Below are 22,938 nucleotides of genomic sequence, written 5' to 3'. Positions count from 1 at the left end.
CGCAGCATCCACGTTCCTTCCCTTCGCGTCGCGTCGTCTCGGAAAACGACCAGGATCTGTCTATGATCTTTAATGCATGGTCGGCGAAGCTGCACACATGTACGAGGAGTCGAGCTTAACGCGCCGCGCTCGAAATCATGATCGAAACTCACATTATGTTCACGTTTGTAGGAAATTTTCAGGATAAGAAAGATGTAAATGTATATATATTGACTCAAATTTACATTAATTTCTCACTCACAGAATTTATTGTTAATAATAAAAATACTTGTTCTCGCGCTCTCAGATAACTATTGTAGATCAGAATGGCATGTCTCAATATTACCAAGTTTAACAATTATCTCGAGCTTCTAAATTTTCGGCCTACTCTGCTCACCGTCTTAGCTCGACTCGAGTCTACAATTCTCGAGCTCCCGCTCTCCAGCGCTTTCTCCCACTACTTTTGTTTTCGTGTTTCGTCCCTTATACATACACAATATAGACTTAACTTATATACATTTGAGTAGCCTACAGCTTCGGCCGTCCTGACGCTAGTTCGTCTCGAACTATTTTTCCGCTTCGAGAACATCATCGCTAGCTATCTTAATCCATTTTTTAATTTTGTCCGCCGACAATATGGTATTTAAGGGTCTCGATGCTTGACTATAGCCCGGTATATCAGTAACAACATAACGTTTATTACGTAAAATTTTTTTAATTTGATAGGGGCCTTTGTACTTCGGTAACAGTTTTTTATTCGTGCCCGGCTTATGCTGCAAGACCCTTATCAACACCAGATCGCCTTCACAATATTTCGTCGGTTTCTTATGACGCTTGTCGTACTGAGCCTTATTATACTCTTTAAGCGCTCTGCTCGCCACGTCCGCCGCATCTCTTAATTTAGCTCGTTCTTCTACAAAATTTTTGTCAACTTCAATTAGTTCGTCAATAAATTGTTTTAACTCGTCACAATTTTTATTTCTTTGTTCAAAACCTAATAACAATCGACTAGGCGTAGTATTGATCGCTCTATTCACTGTATTATTTATAACGTATTGGGCTTTTCCCAAATTTTTTTTCCATTCGTCGGGTTTTTCAATCATTTTAGCTAATGTCGATTTAAGGAAACGGTTTACTCGCTCCACCTGACCGTTTGCCCATGGCGAGGCCACCGCAGTCATGGTGTGTACCACCTCATTAGACCTCACGAATTCTGCAAAAAGCTTAGATGAAAATGCCGTTCCGCGGTCACTGATTATTTTTGTCGGAAGGCCAAATGCACAAAATAGCGAATCAAAATGTTTAACAACCTCTTCGGTCGTAGTCGATCTACATGGGTAAAGCCACACATACTTTGTAAAAGAATCGATTATTATCAAAATATACTTAAATTTTTTCCTTACTTCGAGTGGCCCAAAATGGTCTACATGCAAAATCTGCATAGGCTTCGTACAACTCTCAACTAATTGCATTTCGCCCTCTTTTTTCCCGGACGCAATAGAGCAACTTAAACACTTAACGCAGTTATCGATGTATTGCTTTATTTTCCATTTCATTCCGGGAAACCAGTAATGCCCTAGTATTCCACGAATTGTCTTATCAGCTCCTACATGGCCCATATCGTCATGATAAATTTTAATAACGCTATTTATCATATTCTCCGGAATTACAAATAAAGGCTTATCTTTATAATTTTTAAACAACAAACCATCAACCAACGAAAAATAATTATTTTCTTTAAATTCAAGCTCCGTAGCTATTCCTTTTAGTTTTGGATCCATCAATTGTTTATACATGAGTTCGTCCTCAATGGATACAAAATTTACATTCATTACAACACGGCTTAGACAATCAACATGGATCATTTTATTCGATGACCGATGTTTCAATTCAAAGCGGTAATTCTGCAACAGCAAGCTCCAACGAGCAATTCGCGGATTAATATTAATCTTTTTCATAGCAAGCACTAGCGAGTTGCAGTCCGTAATTATAGTAAAATTTATGCCTTGTAAATAAACATGAAAACGTTCTATAGCCTTAACAATGGCTAGAGTCTCAAGTTCGAAGCTATGGTATTTTTTCTCAACTTCAGATGTAGCTTTACTAAAGTAAGCTATCGGCCCGAATCGACCGTCGGCCTGCTTCTGCAGCAGAATTGCTCCGAAACCCAAACTACTTGCGTCGGAATGCAATTCAGTTTCCGCTATAGGATTATATATACACAATACGGGGGGGGGGGATGCTAATTCTTCTTTTAAACGCATAAATGCTTTATTGCACTCGTCATCAAAAATAAACGGTACATCCTTTTTTAACAAATTTTGAAGCGGAACAGTTTTTATTGAAAAATCGCAAATAAATCGTCGAAAATAATTACATAAACCGAGAAAACCTTGCATCTCTTTTACATTTTGTGGTTGTGGAAATTCCATGATTGCCTGCACATGACGCTTGCACAAAGTTATACCATTTTCCGATATTAAGTATCCCAGATATTCTATTTCTCTATCAAGAAACGAGCATTTAGCCAGATTCAATTCAAGTCCGTATTCCTTTAACCGTATCAGGACCTCCTCCAATATCGCGAGACCCTCTTCGACATCAACAGAAGCAATTAGCAAATCATCAATATAAATTAACACTTTATTTTTCCGTATCAAATCATTGAAAACATGCAATATACGCTTCTGGAACTCCGCGGGTGCCTCCGAAAAGCCAAAAGGCAAACGCAGATACTCATATTGACCACTTGGAGTTGCAAAGGCGAAATATTTTGTAAATTCCGGATGAATTTTTATTTGATGAAAACTATCTTTAAGGTCTAATTTGATAAAAAACTTCTTTCCATATAGTCTATCTAGATGGTCCTCGACAATCGGAAAAGGGTACTTCTGCGGGTGTACGCGCTGATTTAATGGTCGTAAATCTATGCACATCCTTTTCTGGCCGTTACGCTTCGGGACTAAAATGGCACGCGAGCAATAGGGAGAGATGCTTGGCTTAATAATTTCTCTTTTCAGTAAATCATCGATTATTTCGTCCAGTTCTTTTTTCTCGGTATACGATAATCTTCGGGGCGCGAAACGAAACAGCGAATCATCTTTTATATTTAACTTTACGCTATAATCATCTTGAACCGACGCAATTTTCTTTTCGTCAACCGATCTAAATATCTCAATCAATTTCTTTCTTGCGGAAAAGGGAACGTCGGCTTTTAACTTAGCCTCAATTTGATCATATTTATCTACTTTTTCTACCTCTATAGCTAATATTGCGTGTATACTGTCTTCCAAATTTTTTTCTTTTTCAAAAATAAATATTCCCTGATTATATATTAATTTAATATTAGAATTTATAAAAAACTGCCGACCCACCAATACATCGTATTCCATAGTTTTATCGTCGACAATAAATAATTCTACATCGAACCAAGAGTTAGATATATCCGGCATCGCAATTTGATCATACATTTTTCCAAAAATAGAAATTGCCGAACCGTTCACGCCCTTTAAATTAATATTATTAAATATTTTAAAACTTTCTTTATTCGGAAACAATTTTTTATAAGTAGAATTACGGATAAGACTCACCGAACTGCCCGTGTCTATCAACGCTTTGAGACTTACGTGGGGGTTGCTAATCGATTTTATCTCAACGCACGCATCGTCTTTAATCGCTAGATTCAACGCATTCACCTCCAGACTTCCTCCAGAGGCATTGTCCTCCTGTGTCGTCCGCCCCTGCATGATCACGTGACTCGCGCTCCTCGCTGTCCTGCCAGGGCACGCCGCGCTGATGTGTCCCTCCATTCCACACTTGAAACACGTGATTTTCCTTTGTGTACAATCTCTTGATATATGGCCAGGCTGTTTACAGCTGAAGCACGTCTTTTCGGCACTTACGGGTCGCACTGTCTGATTTCTATTTACTGGATTCCCACGACCTCCAAATCGGCTGTTATTCAAATCTTTGTTTTTCGGGATGATTGTATCCTCTGTTATTCTTCTAACATGCTCGATAAAGTCGGGAATTTTCGATATCCACGTGCTCAACACGAGCTTCCTAAGTACCGGATCTTTGACTCCATCGGCTAATAAATCAATTTTTTCTCTTTCTGACAGAGTAAGAGTCTGCATAAGCGTTAACTTATCTTCCGCATAGTCAGCAAATTTTTCGGAATGTGACCTCCATGTTCTCTGAGCGATCCTTGCCAAAGTAGCCGTATAGGATTCCTTGACCTCGAAATGTTTCTCGATACAGTCCCTGAAGTCCTCCCAGGTTGCTACATCATCTAAATTCTGGCGATTATACCAGTCCAGAGATCTGTCCTTCAACTGTGACACTGCCGCCAAAAATATAATATCGTCCCGAAGATGGTATAGACGGGCAACACTTTAAATTCTGTACAAACATTTGTATACATTCTCTCCTTCCTTCCCAGAAAAAACTGGAATCAGTTTGGTCGCAAACTTAATCTTAATTCCTTCTCGAATCGACAACAATTTCACGATTTACAATCCAACAAAATCACAATTATTATTTTTTACCGTTCCGTATTAAAAGTTCCGAGTCGAGCAAGCACTCGTATCCCACTTCTGAATTTTTAACTTACGGCTGTAGGAAATTTTCAGGATAAGAAAGATGTAAATGTATATATATTGACTCAAATTTACATTAATTTCTCACTCACAGAATTTATTGTTAATAATAAAAATACTTGTTCTCGCGCTCTCAGATAACTATTGTAGATCAGAATGGCATGTCTCAATATTACCAAGTTTAACAATTATCTCGAGCTTCTAAATTTTCGGCCTACTCTGCTCACCGTCTTAGCTCGACTCGAGTCTACAATTCTCGAGCTCCCGCTCTCCAGCGCTTTCTCCCACTACTTTTGTTTTCGTGTTTCGTCCCTTATACATACACAATATAGACTTAACTTATATACATTTGAGTAGCCTACACGTTATATTATTATTAGCTGAAGCTCCGCGGTGTTTTTCGTTCATCCGAATTTTACAGCGAGAGAGATATAGCGTGGTTATAAAATCGCGCTTCTCCTTCATTTTTTCGGATAATCTTGATCTTTGAAATTTCGAATTTGCAATATCTAACTTCGAGAGCCGGGAAATTATCGAGTTAGCGATGGATTAATTTTTTTACGCTATAAAGAAAGAGTTTTATACGTCTCTCTTTATTTCTTTAAATATTTAGATTCAAAGAAAAGTTTCTCGCTATTTGAATAATTGAATCTTCTCCCAAGATCCCCAGATATTTAGATTTTCCGCAGACTCCACAAGTGTATATATAAAATATGCAAAAATTCGCAAAACAACATAGCTGCAGCGACAGCCCCGGGCACTACGCTCGTCTTGACGTTATTTAATAATACAGCAATGTCACACTAATAGTCATGTATAGCCGCGTGTCCGTGTGGAAACACACACACTCTCTCTCTCTCTCTCTTTAAGTAGATATCAAGGTGGAAGGATGCACACGCCAGGTATATATCCGCGGCAAACTTTTCGAACGGGGCGGTGTGAAGGGCGTAGCCCGCTAATTATAATTATACCACGAGAGTATTAGCAGCGTGAAATGCAACGTAAATTCTGGTGAAATACTCGCCGCCCCTCGGGGATCCCGGACGGGCTCGTTTGCCAGCGAGGCGCGCTTTGTTTCGCGTATATATATATATACGAGAGTCGGAGATCGACTCTTGCACTGTCGCAGCGTGTGTATACACAAACGGTCGCAAATGCCTCTCTCTCTCTCTCTCTCTCTCTCTCACAAAGCCGCGGCCCGCCATCGCCAAAGGAGTAGTAACAGGGACGAGTCGCGCTTTTCCTTTGCCTCGACGCCGCGCCGCGGCTCGTCTTTGTCGCGCGGAAAAACATTAATGAGCACATATGAACGCGCATCAACGAGTTTGCTATCCAGAAAGAATTTTGCATCCCCTTGTTGTCTTTCCCCTTAATTAACCCAATGATTTCGCCGACCGTACTTTGCACTACGATAAACGAAACTCGCGCCACTCTATATATCTTTCCTCTTATGAGAATTTATCCAAAAAATATAGAATTATTGTTATTATTCATTGAATTGTCGTCAGAATTTATATCATGTGCGCATACTTCATTGACGTACGAAGATGCATAATATGTGTATCGCTAAAATAATAATTGATAAATCTAAATGTAATATACGATAAACGAAACTCGCGCCGCTCTATCTTTCCTCTTATGAGAATTTATCCAAAAAATATAGAATTGTTGTTATTATTCATTGAATTGTCGTCAGAATTTATATCATGTGCGCATACTTCATTGACGTACGAAGATGCATAATATGTAATGCGTATCGCTAAAATAATAATTGATAAATCTAAATGTAATATACGATAAACGAAACTCGCGCCACTCTATATCTTTCCTCTTATGAGAATTTATCCAAAAAATATAGAATTGTTGTTATTATTCATTGAATTGTCGTCAGAATTTATATCATGTGCGCATACTTCATTGACGTACGAAGATGCATAATATTTGATGCGTATCGCTAAAATAATAATTGATAAATCTAAATTTAATATACACTATGTACTTGATGCGCGAATGTTACAAAAAAATCTGTCTCTGAATTAAAACATGGCAAAATTATCAATATTAATATTGCCAACTAATATAGTGATTTATATTTTGTCTATTATGTAGTTCGCTTATATCGTTTCGCAATAGTGTCCCATTATAATTAATAAAATCCAAAAGAGACATGGAAATATTACGGTTATTAGATTTCCGAAATGTATACATAGTTTATATAGCAACATATCATCTTGCGTTATTTTCAACGTATGTTGCAAACACCTAATAAAGCAGATTTATAATGCAACAGGTATGCTCGAGCTGTTACGATAATGAGAGAAAAGTTGAGATTTTTATTTGATATCTATACCTAATGAATGAATTGTTCTTCTTTAAAAGTACAAAATTAATAATATTAGGACCATTACGCGCAAATAATTGCAATATCAGAGTATTTTGTTCATTCTTATATCTGTAATTTTACAAATTTTTGTTCGATCTTTGACAATTTACAAACTTATAGAATTAAAAATTTGTGAACTTAAATAACATTTTAAACAACGTAAAAATATTATAAATTGATCTTTTAAAATCTGTAAGCTCTTTATCGCATACACAGTTAACGATTTAAAAATCTTCCGGCAACAAAAATTATCGATAACTCCCACAATTTTTTTTTTTTAGAACTCTTAGCAACGTCATATATAATATTATATGCCTGCTCTTGTGCGCCGATTCTAATGCACAGATAAACCGCATTCGTCATTGTCTATTATTTCAGGGAACGCAACAACGCCGACTTCTTATATCCACTGCGTTCGAAACGCCTCGATCTTCTTGGACTAATTAATAACAATAATTACACCCGTACGAGTCATGCCAAAGTTCGCAGATACCCTTTGGCAGATTACGGCGCACACGCACGTGTATACGCACGTCCGTATTTGTCAGCGAGAACTTAGGCACGACGCGAGGATTGAGCGTCGCGTTTCGAGTCTGGAACAGCCGGGGCGGTTTCTCCTAGTCGTACTAATAACATAGTGGCGACCTGATAATTAATAATGAAACTCGAGGGGGAGAGAGAACCGCGCCGGCCCCGGTTACGTTGAAAGGATCGCGATGTAGTGGGTGGACCCCCTTTTTCTCGTAATTGCAAGGTGTGGACGCGCTGCTTTACGTGCGATTCGCCCGAGCCGCAGAATGGTGGATGCCGAGAGAGCAACTAGAGAAACGCGAATACATATAATATATGTATAAAAAGAGAAAGAGAGGGATTCCGCACGGCGGCAGGGGAATGGTTAGATATATCCCGACCCTGACGCGTACTTAACCGTTCATTAGCGGCGATTTTTTCAAAAGAATCGATTTTTTTAATCGATCTAGATCGAAAAAATCGACTAACAAAGAATCGATCCATCGAAAATCGATTTTTTAATTTAATTTTAAAGAATATTAAATATTATTCCAAATAATTGCGCAATTTTTTATTATAATTTTTGTACATGTTGTACATTTAGTACCACCATGTGAATTTTTTATAAAATATTGCCATACACTACTTTTCACTTTACCCATTTCAAACTTTTCGCTCGTTCTTTTAATGCCTTTTATAACCTTTCTCAGATAGCTTCAAATAAATAAGAAAGAGATGCCAATAATATCACGTGATTAACATCACTAGCTCTGTGATCGGTTGACAGCTGACACGAACTGGTCACATAATTTTATTATCTTTCTCTCTCTTATTCTCGAAGATCTCTGAGCCTTTTTTACAATACGTCGTATGTCGCAGTCGGATGACGAAAGTCAATGATCCAATGAGAACTCGTGTTCCAACATCCGACTGTGACATATGACGTAATGAAAAACGGGCCTAATGCAAAAGGCCTAACATAACTATATAATCGATCTCTAGATTGAAGAATCGATTCATTGGATTAATCAAAGCTGTAGAATCGATCTTAAAAATCGAAAATCGGATACAAAAGAATCGATTCTTCAAAATATCGATTCAAGATCGCCCATCCTTACCGGAGAACCGCGGTGCAGCTACGTCTCGAGGAGCCTTCGCCTCCTGATGATCTAATCTAAAGCGCGATGTTGCATGCGATTTTCCCGAGATTTCTCTCTTTTTTTCCCCCACGGTTTTCTGTACGCGGAGCTCGATTCTTTGCCAATCTTTTCTCTTTCTCGGATAGATCTCGCTAAAATTGGCTAATTACTAGGACTATTTTCTTTTTACTTGGAAAGCAACATCCTTTTTATTTTTTGAAGAATAAAAACTTGTATCATATAAAAATTAATATAAAAATTAACTTGTATCATATTTTAAGCGGTTTTATATGTAGAAAAAATAATTAAAGAAATGCATTACATATATCGAAATGCATGATTGAAGATATTATTTTCTTTTAATGATTTTGACATGTACAATAATCCTGTTTGAGTAAATATATGTCGCTAGTGGCCGAGAATTCGAAATATGTTAAAGTATAATTTGAAATTGTCATTTCTCGCCGTTTCTCTTGTTGATTTCTGCTAATCGAATAAAAACATTGTCGTTTTCGTCGAGATTAGATTCGTTATCCAAGCAAAGCTCGAAGCAAAATAGGCTTCTTCTCAACTTTTATAAGAAAGATAAAATAGCAAATGCTATTCTATAATATTCTATAATATTAATTACAAGAATTCACAAGTGACATGAGAAATGTTCATAATGAAGGAGGGAAGATTTCGTGCAGCTACTGTGAAGCAGCTTTCTAAAATATAGGAAGAAAGAAATCTTGTCTGCGTAAAGCTGTGTTTGAGTTTAAATTCACGGAGTCGAAGAAAGAATGTGAAACGAAAGGACGATTCGCCGTGGGTGATAATGCCTGTTTGCTTTGAAAATTAAAATCGACTGCGCAGCATGATTGTTTTCAGACAAAACGGCCCACTGCCGCGGAGATGAGAGAACGAACGATAACTAAAAACGAAGGAGGAAACGAATGATCACGCTAGGAATCAATTTACCAAAACAATATAAAGAGAGTTCCCCACTCGAGGAAATTCGCAAAAAATTCACAATAGATGCAGCCAAGTCATAATAAAATTTTCCCTTATTTCACCATCAGTTCAGTTAAAGATGGCTTATTGAATGAAAGTTTAGGACTAATAAATCAATCCCTAGAAACGTTACGTCGAGTCGAGCGAAGAAATAAGCAATGTCAAAAATTCATGAGTAACAAATAATGACATTTAAAAAATTACTATTATATAAATTGAACCAAATATATATATATATCATATTTGCGAAAAATTATCATCTCTATTTCCGGAAATAAAATGTGAAATGGGGTGAAGAGAGAAGAACATCAGTATACCGATTCTTTTCCCTTTTTTACCGAGCTCCCGCCATTTTATCCTTCCTTTATTCCACCTTACTCCCGCCTTTTTCCGCTGCTTATTTCCATTCTCTCTCCTTCGCTCTCCCTTATCTCGCGATTCCTCCTTTTTACGTTCTTTTTCTCCTTTTTTTTCCTTCCTCCACCCTCTTCACCCTCCGACGTCGTTTCTACCGTCGAGGAGACTTTTGCCGCGCGGACTAAAACGAGACTCGACACAAATAAGATAATCTCCATTATAAACTCGGAGGTAGGGTAAGTAAACGATGAGGAGTTATTTACTTGGCTTGGAAAGAGGGGAGAAAGGGAATACAAAGTAATAACAATGGAATGAGAGAATAAGAAGGAAGGTTTGAGAATCGTACCGAGTTTGAAGTCGCGTAGGCGCATTAAAGGAGGGAGGTTTGGCTTGCTTGCTTGCTTGCTTGCTTGCGCGCCGCGTTATTATCCAAAGCAAATGGCGTCTCTTCTCATCCACAACATCGTCATCGTCGTCGTTTCTCGTCTAAATTCCGTGAAAAGCCGTGAGACACGCTCGCGCGCGGCCATCGCGATTTCCCAGACGATGCGGTTTCGATTGATCGCGTCGATTACTCGCTCGCGAGGATAATTCGAGGACACCGAGGTTGCACCTTTCAATTTCGCACGCCGCGCGAATTATAACACCTGATGTCTGCACAGAGTCTCCCTCCCTACGTTTATATCGCGATGTGCAAAAATTCGCTTGAATTTTCACGATAGAGCGTGTCGTGTGTTTTTGTTTTAAAAGGCCGTTTTGTAATTAACGCTCCTCGCGCCTGCGTTTCATATCGTTTCCGACAAGTGTTCCCGGCAATTTCCGTTGTTATTATAACATCAACTCTCCCCACCCCCTATGTTATTTCTTTATAAATCAATCCAGATCTCTCGAATGTATATATTCACACGAGCGAGAAATATAATCGATACGTCTAGACGTACTGAACTTTGTGTGTAGCACGAGTTTCTACGCGGAGTTCGAGCGCTCTCTTACGTACTATAATATATTCCGGAGATTTTCCGGATAATAACGTCTGAAAACACGTTTATAGAGAGAGAGAGAGAGAGAGAGAGAGAGAGAGAGAGAGAGAGAGACCGATATCTGAAATCTTCTCGCTTTCTGTTAGCTAATACCCTTCTTCTTTAAAATGCTATTTCAAATTGTTGTATCGTCTTTCGATATTTCTCATCGCGTTATTAAATGTCGTCGTAGTGTTTCTTGCGTTTATCATTAAAGTTTAATATATAAAGAGCTGGAGAAATTTCGTAAATTATCACATCTCGCGCAATTTCTCATCCTAAAGATTTACAACGTCGCTAATCTCTAAACAATTAGTATGTTAATGCTGTTTTCAACCACGTAAGTTCCAATAACTTTGTTGCAGTTAACAGTTATAATACTCTTATCGAGAGGATAATCGAGTTTTATACGTTATACCTGCGTAAACGTCGTAATAAACATTTATGGGAATCGCTGAAACTGTTAGAGCTTGTTGCGGATAAATTTTCCACGGTAATAAATATTTGTTGTACAATCAGAAATTTATCGCGACGAAATTTATTAATCGATTACGATTTTTCCGGATAAACCGCGCGTTTGTGCGCGCAAAAGAGAGCAATTTTTCCAACACATAATGTGTATCATCGTTAATTCAACCGCGAGTCATTAAAAATACAAAAAGCGCTTCCATTACTCCAAGCGTTTGCTGGTAATTAAATAATTTACATTTTCGGTATAATTAAAAAAGTTTCTACGTGCGAGCAAGAGAGGGAAAGGGGACAGAGAAAGAGAGGTTCTGATAACCGAAAACCCTGGGTACCGTCGGACGTGTAAAAATATCGTCGCTCACCGCATATTTCAGCGGTGAAAATCTCGAAAAAATTACCAAGGCTCGATACGCGTCAAGCCGGTAGCAACGCTTTGAAAAACTTGACAGACTATTAATTGAATAAAAATACGAATGTACACACAAATATTGCCGATATACAAGTCCTTTGTGTCGCGTGCATTTATCGCAGGTATAGGTATGTACCTATATATATTCAACGTGCACGCGACGCACAGAGAGACACGAAGACGTCACAAAAAGGTGGTTGGAAGCAACGCGAATAACAGCGCTGCCGCCCAAGTATTTCATGGATTCGCAAAAGAAAAGGCCATCGAGCGCGCATTTGCGAGAGCGATTATTGCGGCAAATCACGCGTCTGTCTATGTCTTATATAAGCGCAAGCAACGCACTCACCCAAGATGCGCCGCAGTCAGCACCGCCTCCGAGAGTCTGAAAGGCCGGCATGCATCTGAACGTCATTCTGAGCTCTACCGCCGAATTATTATCCAAAGGTCGACCGCGGGGTTCTCCGGTCACAACTTACCTAGAACAAAGCGAAACACTTAGTTAGCGATCAGACGGATTTTGCTCATTATGGGGGACGCAAGATATTGTTAGAATAGATAAAACAACAAATGTATTCAAAAAAAGGCCGCCAACTTATCGAGCAATATTTAAGATGTTGTATCCAATTAAAATTTATTTTATAAACAATATATTAAATTACAAAAAAACCTTCCATAAACGTTTCAAAACGTTTGGATAGTTCGAAATGCGGTGTCTCGTTAGACTGTTGGTTTTATCTATTTATAATAATTTCAATTTTTTTTTTTTAAATTGTGTTAAACTGTGAGAAGAGGCGACACAAACGCCTATGGATATTAAGAATTTCTCGCTTAAAAACGAAAAAATAATTTACGAGATCCAACATCATAAGATCACATTACGGCGAATACTTTTATAAATTAAATATGACAAATTGTAACACGCATAAATTTCTAATAAATTCTCGACTCGAATTAACGGATTATTAGTAAGTTTAAGAATAGGATGATCTATTTTTTTTTGTAAGAATTATAAATTACGTAACAATGTTATACTGAGGAAGACCGCGTGCGGTTGAAACATTTATGGAAGGTTTTTTTGTAATTTAATATATTGTTTATGAAATAAATTTTAATTGGATACAACATCTTAAATATTGCTCGATAAGTTGGCCTTTTTTGAATACATTTGTTGTTTTATACAATACACGAGCGAATAGAAATTTTAATTGATATACAATAGATAAACATTACGGTATAAGGTAAACGGTTCACTTTCTCATTTTTTACGTGCAGCAAGGATAATTATTTTTTATTAATAAAAACGGTATAAAATCAAATTGATCATTGTGTGAATCAGAGTCTTTTTGTATAATATGTATTTTATTTAAAAATACCAATCCATGATTTATTAATTACTAGTTGTTCATTTCGAAACGTCAAGCGTTTTTTATTTAATTGCTAATTAATATTTTAATTAATTTCAAGGAAAATTAATAAAATTAAAATAAAAGTGGGCTGTTCACCTGATCTCGAATATATAAAAATTTGCATAGTTTTATTATCCCTCCTTGTCTCCCCGTTCCATTGAAACTTTTTGCCCCTTTTTGCGAAATATTTCACGTCCTGATCTCTTCGATATCGATGCGAGATTACGATATTATAAACGCGTAAGTCTTTTCTTCGAGTTCCCTTCCATCCTTGATGCTTCCAAGATCCCGCATTCGAACGTTCCGCAAGACGCGCGATTGGTAACGCATCGTTCGTCGATTATCTCCCGGCGTACCGAATCTGCATAACGTCATGCAGATGCCGCGGAAAATACGTGCGAGCCATATATCGTACATATATATATATATATATATATATATATATATATTGCAGAGCGAAGAGTCCGCCGGTATCAGCGGCGCCCTTCGCGATCGCGCTTGTAGATAACCGCAAAAGATCTCCGCGATAAGCGAGGGCGCGTCGTAGAAGGGTCCGATTATCCGAGGCTCATTAAGCGCGCGAACGCGCGTGTCCTTTAAGCGGATATAGCCTGGCATTTATGCACCAAATTGAGATTATTGTGATGCACATTAAGGGAGAGGCTGTAATCGTCGCGACGGCTCATTTTCAGTAGCTCACGGTATGTTAAACGTCGACGCAGGAAATTGCGAAGCTGCGCACATTTTATTCAATTCTTCACTTTTCTTGTTGCAAGTTTCTATTTTTTTTTTTTTTTTTTTTTTAATACAAATGAACAAATTTCAATAAAAACCAATGACAATTTCGCGCTTTTACCCGATTTACAAAATTGCTTAATATTGAAAATAATAAAGTATAGATAAATGAAATAATATATATAGGAACGTGATATTTTTTTAACTCAATAATTGAGAGAAATTGAATTTAAAGCCCTTTATTACACAATATTTGATATCGCTAATTAAAAATCGCACAATATTTAATTTCAGTCGATTTGGAATTTGAGAAGAAGGCCGAAAAGCGAACGGAACAGAAAATATTCTGAAATATTCGACACACTGTGTTTCCGAACGTGATTCATCATCATCGTTCATCTCGGTAGGCCGGTCTCGGTAGGTAGTCGCGATTCCGTCATCGGTTGTTTGAAATGTCAGTAATTCAGGAGCAATCGAGAGAGATACGGGGAGATCACGCGGTGTTTCGCGCGGCCAGGAATCCCAAAAATCCGGCCGCAGACTGTTGCGTAAGCGGACTTCTCTCCCTTCGTTCCTTTCGAAGGGGTTATTAGGCCGAGCGCGGAGCGCATTCTTTCGCGCGTCCGAATAAGACTATAAGGAGGAACCGAAGGAATGAAAAGGAGATGTAAAAGAAGAAGAGTGTGTCGACACAGAGAGGAAGATGGAACGCGGACCTATAGAAGAAAGGAGTAAAAGAGAGACGATAGAAAGAGGCGAATCGCGCCGAGATGAGATTCTGCAAGAGAGAAGGAGACAACGACTGCACACGCTATTTCTCTCATCTGACAGAATCCTATTCGATTCTCTCAAGCGATCATTTTTTTTTCAATACAAAATAAATAAATTATTTTTTAACACACAATTAATATCTTCGAGATAAACGAAATTTCTCGCCGAGAGACGAGTGCGACAGAAGTCTCGGAGAAGAGCTCTCAAAATTTGCACGTGCTTATAAGGATTCATTTCTCCCTCGATCGAATAAATTCCGCGCATAGTCGGGCAAATTTTTTTATTCTGCAAAAAACAAAAAAACAAAAAAATGCCGACTTTTCCGCTTTTATCCTCCGTCGTCTGTTCCGCATTTCAGCGCGGAAAACGCGCGAGCCCTTGCTGATGTCGCTGCGGGAATGAATAATGGATCCGCGCGCGGCCATGCCGGGTACACTCGATTGAATATTCATAATGCATCTCTACGTCATCCGTGCATGAGGATAACGCACACGGGTGTGTGTCTGGGTATGTGTGTGCGCGTGCGCAAGAGAATGCGCCGTTTCTCGTTGGCCATGCCGCGTGATGCATGCTCCTTGCCTCTGCTGCACGCGTGGCTCGCTCGCGTGCGTGCGTGCGTGCTTGCGCGCGCGTGTGTGCCGCAGCAGCCTAACCGGAGCCGAATCGAGAGAGGCGAACCGCGCATGCCAATGGTCAGCGCCGCGAGTCAGAGGGACGCTTAAATTTAATCAACTATATCGGTGCTTTTACGTATTCGACGTTCAACGCAATAATAAGTAGTAACGTTGCTCGGGAATCTCTCGCACTTTAATCGTTTAGAAAAAATTATGCACGCCTCTGTTTCTCTCTTTCTTCGCGGAGAAATCATTCATTCGAAATGACAAATAAGTGGAATTTCGCGTTTCGTGATCCTATAATTCGAGATTCTTCGGCGGGAAAGTTTGGAAAATTATTTCATACAAATATTTTGAAGAACTGTCACTTGACGTTTTTCTCTTCCGATACGTTTTATCATATATCGCTTTGTTTTGCAACGAGACCATCGAGGCACTGGCCACCGCGCTAGAATATGAAATGAACCGCGTTAAACTCGCCCGAATAAGCATCGAATATACACGCCGTGTAAACGCGAGCACGCATGCGTACGTAGTACGTGCGTGCGTTGCGTATGTGGACACGCATTTCCATTCGACCGAAATTGGACCGTCAGATTGAAACTGTCGCCTACCCTCTTCTAGGGGCAGGAGATGTTGGAGAAAAGAGAGAGAGAGAAGAAGGGACAGAGCAGAGAGACGACTAGGGTCTCCTCGATCTGTGCTGCTCTCTCGCACATCCCTCGAAGTCTCGTTTCATCGGAGAGGACACGAAGACACGAGGGTGCCGCCCCTCGTCATCCATGTTACAGCGCGACCCGACGGTGTGTAATCGTCGAAGCTGCGCGGCCAGGTTTAATCTGGGATACGTTTCAAGTGTAGGGAATTTTTGCACCAACTCGGGAATTTAAGCCGACTCTGCTCCGAGAGATGGGATTTTTCAATCTGAGATCCGTATATATTTCTTCTGTATGCCGTCTCTTCTTCTTTTTTTTTCCCTCTTCCTTTCGGATATACATATTTTCAGCCTCGACTACTGTACGAAAAAGTTAAATCCGACTTGGCACGAAAATATTTTTCGAAAATATGCACTTTGTTTTTATCTTTATTTTTTCCCAACGTTTATGTTCAAAAAATGCATATATAATGTATTAACAGCGAATAGTTACACTAAAAGTTTTTAAAAATTTAATATCGTGAGAAAATTTAATATCGTGATATGTTTCAAAGATATATTGTTAGAGTTACATTGTGTCTCCTTTGAAGGTACATCTTGCAATTTCAAAATTACTATAGACTAGCCACGAACTATGCAACGAAGATTGGAATTCATCGATTGAGATGCAAATATCGTTACAGCATAGTCTTGACTACTGACTATGACTATGAAACAGTCAATTGTAACATATAAATTCATTTCACAATGCAATGCAGAGAAGGTACAATCGATATAGAACGATTTAAGTGGCCATAAAACGATTATCCCTAATTTGGAATAATAATGTTGTAACCAAACCTAGAATCTCCTTACAGAATTTACTGCTCTTCAATTACCGGGAAATATTTATTTTTTACTTGATATTCATCTCATTTGCATTAAATTTTTCATCAGAATAATATTTTCCATCACAAACCGATTATAAACATTACATCATATTATGTTAAAAAAAATTAATTGCTCCTATCGAATAATCTTTAGACATTTCCCTTTGATGCAAACTTACTTATCGTACTGGCACAATTAATTCCACATTTAAAGATTTTATTTAAAATGTCAAACAGCTGAGCAATGGAACGCCGCACGCGAGCAACAATGAGAGACAGTATTATTAGAATCAAGCGAATTCTATCGGGGTCGAATAAAGAATTTTACGCAGGCAATATTTTTGGCATTATCATCTTTTATATTATATTATCCGCGGGAGACGAGAATTGGAGATTGAAGGGAGAAACCGGTAAGAAACTTACAATAACACGTTATGCATCTCGATTTTAGAATCTCCTCTCTCTTTCTCTCTCGAGCGTTAACGATTCCCGGTATCCCAAATTCCGAGTGCACCAGCGTTTTTTATGGTCACCAGAGTCGTCTCGGGGTATACGACTCCTAACGACGTGCCATTAAATCGAGTTAACGAGGATAGCCGCGCTATTTCCTAGCCGGCGCGATCGTTTCGCCTCAGCATCGGTAAACCACAAACGGCGCGGCCTTTCAGAGAAAATGGCAACGTTTCCGTGGACACTTTCGCGACAGACTGTCTCGGCTCGTTTCGCAATGAGAACGGATTCCGTTTTTTCTTTTTATCAAAGTGCAGCGCGTCTCTCTTTCCCGCTAATTCGCCAAGATCTATGAAATTCGATGCCGTCATCGATCCTTTCGATCGTTAAGAACATCTTAACAATTCACTCTTGACGATTATTCTTGAGCAAATCAATCAGAGTATGGAGATCCGAGTCTTTCTTCGACGAGAATTTGCGTATCGTTGAAAATAAATTAATCAACGCAAAATTCCGCACAGACTGCCTTATATATAGTTTGACTTCAAGCAAGGCTACGTTGGACACTTCTTGTTTGAAAATTACTTGCAAATCTATATTTCATTTGTAATTCTGTATTTCGTGGAAGAATAATGCGATTTGTGTCAAGATTATGATTGATAGTAGATTCTCAGAATGCTTTATAAAATATCTATTCAATTATTTAATGAAATAACATATTGTGAAAAGCATTTTTAGGTACTTTCTATAATTTTCTATAAAAGAGTAAGCAATATTGAGCTATACATATAAATGTATAAATTATATAATAAATTTCGTAATAGTCATAACAGGGATAACTGAATATTATCAGAATGTACCAAATTAATTTAGCGCAATCCAAGTTTAGCACGATAAAATATACATCGCGTTAGACTAATCCTTTCATTCTCGCCGATCCGACGCGATTTATGAAGGTTAAGCGAACATTGCAACGCACAAATCATAGAAAGCTATTCGATTATTTAACGATAATAATAAATAACGCACATTTCATCAATGTGCTTTATAGCTTGTTGGTACCATCATACACGTCACGACGAGACGCTGATTTATGAGTCCGATGAAAGGGACGATTACATTCCGCCATTATCCCAAGCTTCATTTAATGCGCGGAACCCTATACCTTTTCTATTACTTATTCATTCGGTACACTACCATCCTCTTATTTCAGGCGCATAATTACAGACGACGGTTATCCGATCGCGACGCTGAGCCAATCTTACTTCTTCCCTTCGTACATTATATTTTCGATCTCGCTAAGAAAGATAAATAAGAGAGCACTTCAAATATTACCATAAAAAGTTTGACACATTTGTTACTGTTGTTCATAAATATTAATATCATGAAAGTGGATAAGTTGAGCATTAAAAGAGGAAGGCATTGTAAAAAATATAAGTTTAGTTAAAGAACATCGTAAAAAAAATACTTTAATAATGCATGAAAAGATTCTTGGATTTTGAACATTAACATTAAAAAGAGTATATGTGCGAAAAGTTGAAAAATTTTTATCGTTAATATATTCAGAGAAAAATATGAATAAAAAAAAAGAAGTACCCGTTTTTTTATTACAGCAGCAAATGCACGATAAAATTGATAAAAACATTTCTCAAATCCCGACACATAAATCTCTTTGACACACAATCACGTATTCGGGAATCAATAATTGAAATTGAGAATTAAAATTGAGCTTATTTTATCGAGAGATAATACTTGGTATAATCGCTGAGGAGAAAATATAGTCGCGGATCTGGGATGAATGCAACGCGAATACTCAAGAGATAATCTCCCATAATAATTACGTTGTATCGGCGCGTTACTGCTTTTAATTGCCGTATGATTTACGAAGCTGGTGCATTCATTCCCGCCGCGCGATTTTCTCTCGCCCGATTATTTCGTCGTGCTTTATTGCGAACGAGACCGGCGACAATTTTGCCGCCGGTATATTGAATATCGAATAGACGACTAGAGTGGTTCAGCTTGTAGGAGCGTAACGCCGTGCCGATTATACGCCCCGAAGGCGTTTCTAAATCGACCGGCTGAACTACATCGGGTGTTCCCTACTTCTGTCCGATACGGCGTGGACCTAGTTTACTTCTGGCCCCGATTATTACTTCGAGCGTCGAGCGTCCGGGCGATCTTCGCGTCTAGGGTATTGAGTTTATCCTCCTAAAACTTTTGAGACAGGTTGTAATGATTCGCCAAAGTAACGGCGCAAATTGCTAACTGATACTCAAATTTTATGCACGTCGAGAATATAATAATTATTATATTCGGCGAATAATTTTTATCACACGTATAGATAAGAAGCTCGGTATTAATATTTTCCCTTCTTTCCTTCCTTCGTTGTGTGCACAGCTTTTTTTCCGTCTATTATTGTGTAAGTTCATGTAACTTTTACTTTACCGGAAATTTGTAAGACGTAAAACTATTAATATAAAAAATTGGAAAATTGTGATAAACGATTTCTGTCAAGGAAAAATAACGATATTTTTCCGAAAAATTTGTACTCGAAATATTTTTATATATGAAGAGATCTGTTTACGCGCTGTGTAAGCTTACCACGTGCGATGCATCGCAAAATCGGAATGCGTGATTGGGAGACGTTCGTATATCTGAAAAAAAAAATTATATTCGCAGCGAGTTCGATAATAGCGAACGCGAGGAATGAAGAGAAAAAGAATAAAAAAAAAAAATAAAATAAAATAAACGCGCAAGATCCGAAATTGGTCTGGGAGAGAACCAACTCCTACCCTAAAGAGCGAACGCGCAACATTCCGATCCATTACAATTACCGAATAATTCCAATGTTGGTCCACATTGAAGGAAAGGAACCCGAAATTAGGTTGATTAGAGGCTACCGTTCGTCAGGATAGCCACTACCGGAATTTAACCAGTTATTATATAGATACGGCCTTTCTCTACGGGAGTGAGAGAGCCCGTATATATACGGGCGCGTTAAAAGAAAACGTGCTCCACACAAAATTAGATTCCCGAATGCGTTGCATGGGAAGCGCCGCGGCAGGTCAGTAATTATGTCATAGAGAATCAAAGTTTGCACGCTGCTCACGTAATTTCACGGTTTCTTGCACCTCAGCGCGGTATGCAAGCGGTGACTTCCGATTCTCCGCCTTTTATTTAATTCTGCAATCCTGAAACGTGACGTCTCGTCGCGCGTCGTCTATCTTGCCTGAGTCACGCGAGGAAGAAAATAGAAATAAATATATAGAAAAATAGGTAAAGCGTTAGCGCGCGCGCGCGCGCCAGAGGACAGATGAATTGACGATGTCAATAATGACGATAATTTCAGCCACGATATCACACGCTCTCAAACGAGGCGGACGATGATATTGATCCATTTGTTTGCGGAGTAATTAAACCATTTTATTAATGGAGATAAACGGTGCGGACCGTTCTGCCAAAATTATCCGCCCTGCTGCTCATACACCCGATTATTAAAAATGCTGAGACAACGCGATCGCGTTAACTATAAAGTAAATCCCGTGCGTGTGATTTATCTGATCGCGTGAACCACGGACCGTGTATGCGTGTATGTGTGTGTATATGGGCGAGCCTTTTTTTCCCTACGCCCTTCTAATGCGTGCACACTGAAAGATTCATTTTCCTCGCATACGTACTAATAACATCACTTCATTAGCGCTGTTGCATTAGCATCAAGAGTGAAAAAACAGACATATATTTTTATCAATTTCAAAATCGGAGAAAAAATTTGACGATACTATTTATATTTAATCAATGTTAAATACTTCAACTTTATATTATACATAAATGCATTCGATTAGGAAAATAATTTCTTGTGTTGAAAATATTTGAAATTCATTGATCGCAAAGCACTTTATCAACGACATCGAAAAAATACGCGAAAAGAAAATCGTAACGAAGCAAGATAGAGCAGAAAGTTGACGCGCTCTCGAGATGTGCGAGTAACGATTGTCTTTCCAATTTCGCACATAATTAATGTTTGATGATTATAATTTCATTAAAGACAATAGACTCATGGTGTTTGTTTGAATTACGATGCCCAAGATGATAAATCGCTCGCTTTAATAGCTACCTCATGCCGGAGCAATTATTGTTGCGCCAAGTTCGCTGCTTGTGCGATGCGTTGCTGCCCACGCAAAGTATTCAATCGAGAACGCGTTCACATGAATAATACAAGATAATGCAATGTATTATATGTATAGAAAATATAAAAAAACATATGTAAAAAAATAAAAAAGTAAAACTGCCAAGAGTAAAAAAATATTACGAGCAAATTTGATAAAAAAGGGGAATTCTTTTAATTGAACTAATTTTAATAGCTTCGCCCTTCTTCTTCGAATGAGAAATAACATCAGATTTTAGGTATAAGCAGACACACATTTAAATTTATACAAAAATGAAATAATATATAATATTAGCGTTGTATATACTTCAGATAATTTTTCGATCTTTAGAAAGATTAATTTTCATGAAATAACAATTTTAAAAATTCAAAAATCTTCGAGTAAATAAATTGCATAAGCCGAAGGAATCATCTGTTGATTATTTTATTCAAACTAATACAACAGGCCTCGAATAAAAATATTCATTTTGTTAAGAACGTGGTTTAGCGTCTGCATCATTCTCGGCGCTCGAAGTGCAATCGAATGCGTATCGTTGCCACGGCAATATCGTGGCCAAAAAAAATTGTAATGGCTTACCTCTCGACGACGCCTCCGCGCGCGCGCGGAGATTTACATTTTCATTTTCCCCCCGATATCAATTTTTGAAGTTTGTTTTCACACGTGGGAGTAGCGGCGCCGTGTTCCGCCGTGAAACGCCAGATTCGGCGATATCGAATACGTGATATCGAAAAAAATATGCGATACGAGATATCGACGAAGCCCCCGTGCGCGCCTCTCGTTCGCCAACAGCGGAAGCGTTTGTTTGCGCTGAATCATTCCTCAAAAAACATTACGAAGAAAAATGCGTCAGATGCGAGTAGCTCTGCGAGTGAGATTATACAAAATATCGCATATACGACGGAGTTCGGTTTGCTATTATTTTTAGTATACGTAAAAATATTTTTCTCGCGTACATGTATCGATATGATACAATATCCTGAACAATAATAACTCAAGAACACACACTCGATTAATCCGATATCTTCGTCATCGATCATTTTTCCAGCATTTTTAGCAAAATACAAAGTCAAATTGAATACCTAAAACGTCGCTAGTGGTATTTAAAATAGGAACGATATATTTAATTCGACCCAAACTAGCCAAGAAAATTTTTATTTTATTTCCACAACGTTTCGACCATCTGTTTTTGGTCCTTTTCAAGTGAAAAATTCCTTGATAAAAGCACAGTTAGTTGACACTGTTGTCATGATTATTAAACAATCACTTGAAAAGGATCAAAAACAGATGGTCGAAATGTTGTGGAAGTAAAATAAAAATTTTCTTGGCTAGTTTGGGTCGAATTAAATATATCGTTCCTATTCAAAATACAAAGATTTGTAAAGAAATTATCAACTTGATTTCGGAATAATCGAGATAA

At 38.2% G+C, this 22,938-nt stretch overlaps 2 protein-coding genes across 2 annotated transcripts in view; both read right to left on the bottom strand.

Moving 5' to 3' along the window:
- Nucleotides 1–545: 545 nt before the first annotated feature.
- LOC146722978 (uncharacterized) lies at nt 546–1,160 on the bottom strand. Its single transcript, XM_085483378.1, has one exon. It carries the CDS (start codon nt 1,158–1,160, stop codon nt 546–548), a length of 615 nt encoding a protein of 204 aa, XP_085339504.1.
- Nucleotides 1,161–12,230: 11,070 nt separating this feature from the next.
- The window catches only part of LOC114940730 (uncharacterized), a 96,932-nt gene continuing 86,224 nt past the window's right edge, over nt 12,231–22,938 (bottom strand). Inside the window, exon 4 of the mRNA XM_029315478.2 lies at nt 12,231–12,326. Coding sequence (XP_029171311.1) covers nt 12,290–12,326 — 37 coding nt within the window. The 3' untranslated portion in view covers nt 12,231–12,289. The remainder of the gene's footprint in view (nt 12,327–22,938) is intronic.

Source organism: Nylanderia fulva, unplaced genomic scaffold, assembly GCF_048542155.1.
Source record: "Nylanderia fulva isolate GAGA-0341 unplaced genomic scaffold, ASM4854215v1 Scaffold25, whole genome shotgun sequence".
Lineage (NCBI taxonomy): Eukaryota > Metazoa > Arthropoda > Insecta > Hymenoptera > Formicidae > Nylanderia > Nylanderia fulva.
This window is presented reverse-complemented; position numbering and strand designations above follow the sequence as displayed.

Excerpts from the sequence above, each read along its gene's own strand:
- LOC146722978 (XM_085483378.1), bottom strand. The coding sequence starts at position 1,160 with ATGACTGCGGTGGCCTCGCCATGGGCAAACGGTCAGGTGGAGCGAGTA.